Source organism: Penaeus monodon, unplaced genomic scaffold (assembly GCF_015228065.2).
Source record: "Penaeus monodon isolate SGIC_2016 unplaced genomic scaffold, NSTDA_Pmon_1 PmonScaffold_17986, whole genome shotgun sequence".
In the NCBI taxonomy this organism is placed as follows: domain Eukaryota; kingdom Metazoa; phylum Arthropoda; class Malacostraca; order Decapoda; family Penaeidae; genus Penaeus; species Penaeus monodon.
The window spans coordinates 1-3,794 of NW_023647468.1; the positions used below are offsets into that span (position 1 = coordinate 1).

At 16.2% G+C, this 3,794-nt stretch overlaps 1 protein-coding gene across 1 annotated transcript; it reads right to left on the minus strand.

Moving 5' to 3' along the window:
* Window positions 1-297: 297 nt before the first annotated feature.
* On the minus strand, window positions 298-1,115 carry LOC119569684 (CAD protein-like). The gene is made up of 3 exons (XM_037917744.1): window positions 968-1,115; window positions 580-803; window positions 298-460 (listed from the first exon to the last, which is right to left on the minus strand). The coding sequence occupies exons 1-3, from the start codon at window positions 1,085-1,087 to the stop codon at window positions 298-300; spliced, it is 507 nt and encodes a 168-aa protein (XP_037773672.1). The 5' UTR covers window positions 1,088-1,115.
* Between the last annotated feature and the right edge of the window lie 2,679 nt (window positions 1,116-3,794).

The following is a 3,794-nucleotide window of genomic DNA, read 5'->3' on the forward strand; positions in this document are numbered from 1 at the left end:
TTTAAAATTTAAAAATTATATTCCCCCCCCGGGATTTTGAAAAATTCCCCAAAAAGAAAAAAGGAAAAAAAGGCGTATCTAAAAATTTAAATGTCTTCTCTCAGTACAATTAAGGATATACGTGCATTGCAGTCATATATGCAAAATTACAGTTAATAAAATAAAACCCAAATAAAAATTTAATAATCTTTAAACCTAAAAAGAACAAATCAAAAAAGTAAAATCCCCAAAACGTCAAAATAATTCCCCACAACGTAAGCTACACCTCATAATTGCACAGACTTGTAAAACTTCCGATTAAGCTGTTAGAAGTGCAAAAGCTAAAGTCCCCCCAATTTTCCCAAAGTTTGAGGCGTGTCGCAAGCCAGATCCGGCCACCGAGAGCATATGCGCCGAGCTAATACGGAACCTATCCTTTCCGCTGCTTCTAAGGCCTGTGATAAGGATAATGTTTATGTTACTTGGGGAAAAAAGTGTGTTTATATGAAATCGCATTTTTCCTTGATAGAATTTGCACGATAAGTCACAGAAAGGGGCAAAGGGACTTTTAATGGGGTTGAATATCCTTACCTCCTCTACAGATACACAGCAGCTGAAGGAGCTACTCGCTCTCCCACAGAAGCAACGACTTCAGCAAACATCTTCCTATCTTCACTCTGGACGATTGAAGTCACGGGCGTCCCAAAGGAAACCCCGACCCCATACTTGGCCAAACGCGCTCTCTCCAGCTCTACGCCGCAGTTGAGAGCGGTCTGTCCTCCGAAGGTCAGCAGTACTCCGTCTGGACGCTCTGATTTGATTACCTGAACGTAAATGGGTAAGATTAAGTTCTCTATAGTCTGGTTTTCTCTTCTTCTAAATCGCATTAACGGATTCCTCTCGTCTGAAAATAATAATAAAAAAGAGACCTACTTTTTACAGAAATGTGAGTCACTACAAAAAAAGAAATCTTAGAGGTTCTCCTTACCTGCTCAACATACGAAGCCGTTATAGGTAAAAAGTACACTTTGTCAGCAAGACCCTTGCTTGTCTGGACGGTAGCGATGTTTGGATTAATGAGAACGGACTCGATGCCTTCTTCTTTCATTGCTTTGATTGCCTGTGAACCTGAATAATAAAAAAATATCAGTAATCTCAAATGCAGGGTAAACATTACGAATTTAATCGAAATCGCAGCGATATCCAGTACGATATAAAGTACTGTAACTATGTAAATACTTACAGAGTAATCAAATTCTCAGCCTGCCAATGGAAAGGCTCCGGACCCAAGATAAGGACCTTATTGGGAACTCGCCACATTTTGCCTGGGTAAAGTCTGGGAGGGGCCTGTCAGATTACAAGACATATTATATATATGAACGACTTAATTTATGCACTTATGTAAAAGAACACTTTATATATATATTTCATTATATATATATATAAAATATATATATTATATATATATTATATAATATAGAAATATATATATAAATATATATATAGAAATATATAAAATATATTAGAATATAGAATAAACATAGAAATATTAAATTTTATTTAGAAAATTATAAAATATAGAATATATAAATAATATATATAAAATAAATATATATATATAATAATATATTTATATATAATAATATAAATAATAGAATATATAATAATAGATATAAATAAATATAAAATATAAAATAATATATATATTTTTATTATATATATATTTTTATAATATATTATATATTTAATATAATTTTATTATTAAAATATATATATAATATAAATATATAATAATTTAATATATATATATGATAAAATTATATAGATATAATATATATATATATATAATTATCAATATTTAATATATAATAATATAAATATTATAAATATATATAATATAAAATATTAATATTTATAGATTATATATAAGTATAATTTTAATTATTAATTATATAAATATAATATATAATAATCTATATATATATACAATAATTTTAAAATATATAAAATATATAATAATTATATAAAAAATATATTTAATAAAATATATATATATAAATATTTTAATAATAAATATTAAATAAATAAATATATAATATATATATAATAAAATAAATATATATATATATATATAAATATATATATATATATAGATATTAAAATAATATATAAAATTTTATAATATATATAATAGAAAATAAATATATAAAAATAATATAATATTATATATATATAAAATATTTTAATATATATAATATATAAATATAATATATTTATAAAATATATAAATAATTTAAATATATAAATTATTTATAATAATATAATATATTATAATATATATAAATATATATATAATATATATATATATTTATATTTATATAATATATATATAAATTTATATAAATATAATTTTATTGATAAAATATATTTATATATATATATAAATTATATATAAAAATATTTATATTATATATATATATATTAAGATATATATAATATATATATATAAATTAATATATAATATATAATTATATATGATATAAATTTTTTATATATAATATATATTAATAATAATTAATATTATTTATAATATATTATATATATTGATATATAAATATATAATATAATATAAATTAATATATATATCTATAATAAATATATAATATATATATAAATATAGATAAATTATATATATATATAATTATATATATTATAAAATATATATATAATATAATAATATATATATATATATATAAATATATTTTATATATAATAATATATATATATTATATTATTATATATATATATTATATAAATATATATATATAATATATAAATAAAATATTATATATATATATATATATTATATTATATATAAAGATAATTATTTATATATATATATATATATATATAATATAATAATATATATTTTTATATTATATATATAATATATATATAATACTATCTATAGTATATAAATAGCTATTATTAAAATATTATATATATAATATTTATATATATAATTAAATATATTATATATATATAAAACATATATAAATATATATAATATATATATTATTATAATATAGTATAAAATATATATATATAGAAATTTTATATATATATATAGATTTATATATATATATATTATATTTAATATATATATATTTTGTTATTATTTTTTATTTATATTATTTAGATTATATATTTTTATATATGGAAAATATAATATTTTATTAAATTATATATATATATATTACTATATATATATATATTATTTTCTAAATATATATATAATTAATTTTAAATATATTTATATTATTAATATATTAATTATTTATATAAATTGATCTTATCATTATTATAATTATTATTTAAAAAAAAATTTAATATTAATTTTAAAAATTATATTTATTTATAAATTTAATTTTATATTTAATTTATTTTTTTTTATTTTTTTAAAATAAAAAATTAAAAAAAATAATTTTTATTAATAAAAAAAAAAAAAAAGAAAAAAAAAATTTTTTTAAAATTGAGGTTAATAAAAAGGAAAAAAAAAATTTTTTTTTACCCCCCCGAAAAAAAATGTTTTTTTTATATTTTTTAAAAAAAATTTTTAATTAAATTTTAAAAAAAAAACAATTAAAATTTTTTTAAATTTTTTCCCATTTTTATTTTTTATTTTAATTTTTTTTTTTTAAAAAAAAATTTTTTTTTAAAAAAAAAAAAAAAAAAAAAAAAAAAAAAAAAAAAAAAAAAAAAAAAAAAAAAAAAAAAAAAAAAAAAAAAAAAAAAAAAAAAAAAAAAAAAAAAAA

Bases quoted from the DNA above. Each gene is read 5' to 3' on its own strand.
- LOC119569684 (XM_037917744.1), bottom strand. From the start codon at position 1,087: ATGAAAGAAGAAGGCATCGAGTCCGTTCTCATTAATCCAAACATCGCT. The intron at 804-967 runs GTAAGGAGAACC...ATTTACGTTCAG, and splicing joins CGGCTTCGTATGTTGAGCAG to GTAATCAAATCAGAGCGTCC. The intron at 461-579 runs GTAGAGGAGGTA...TTTTTCCCCAAG, and splicing joins CCTTCAGCTGCTGTGTATCT to TAACATAAACATTATCCTTA.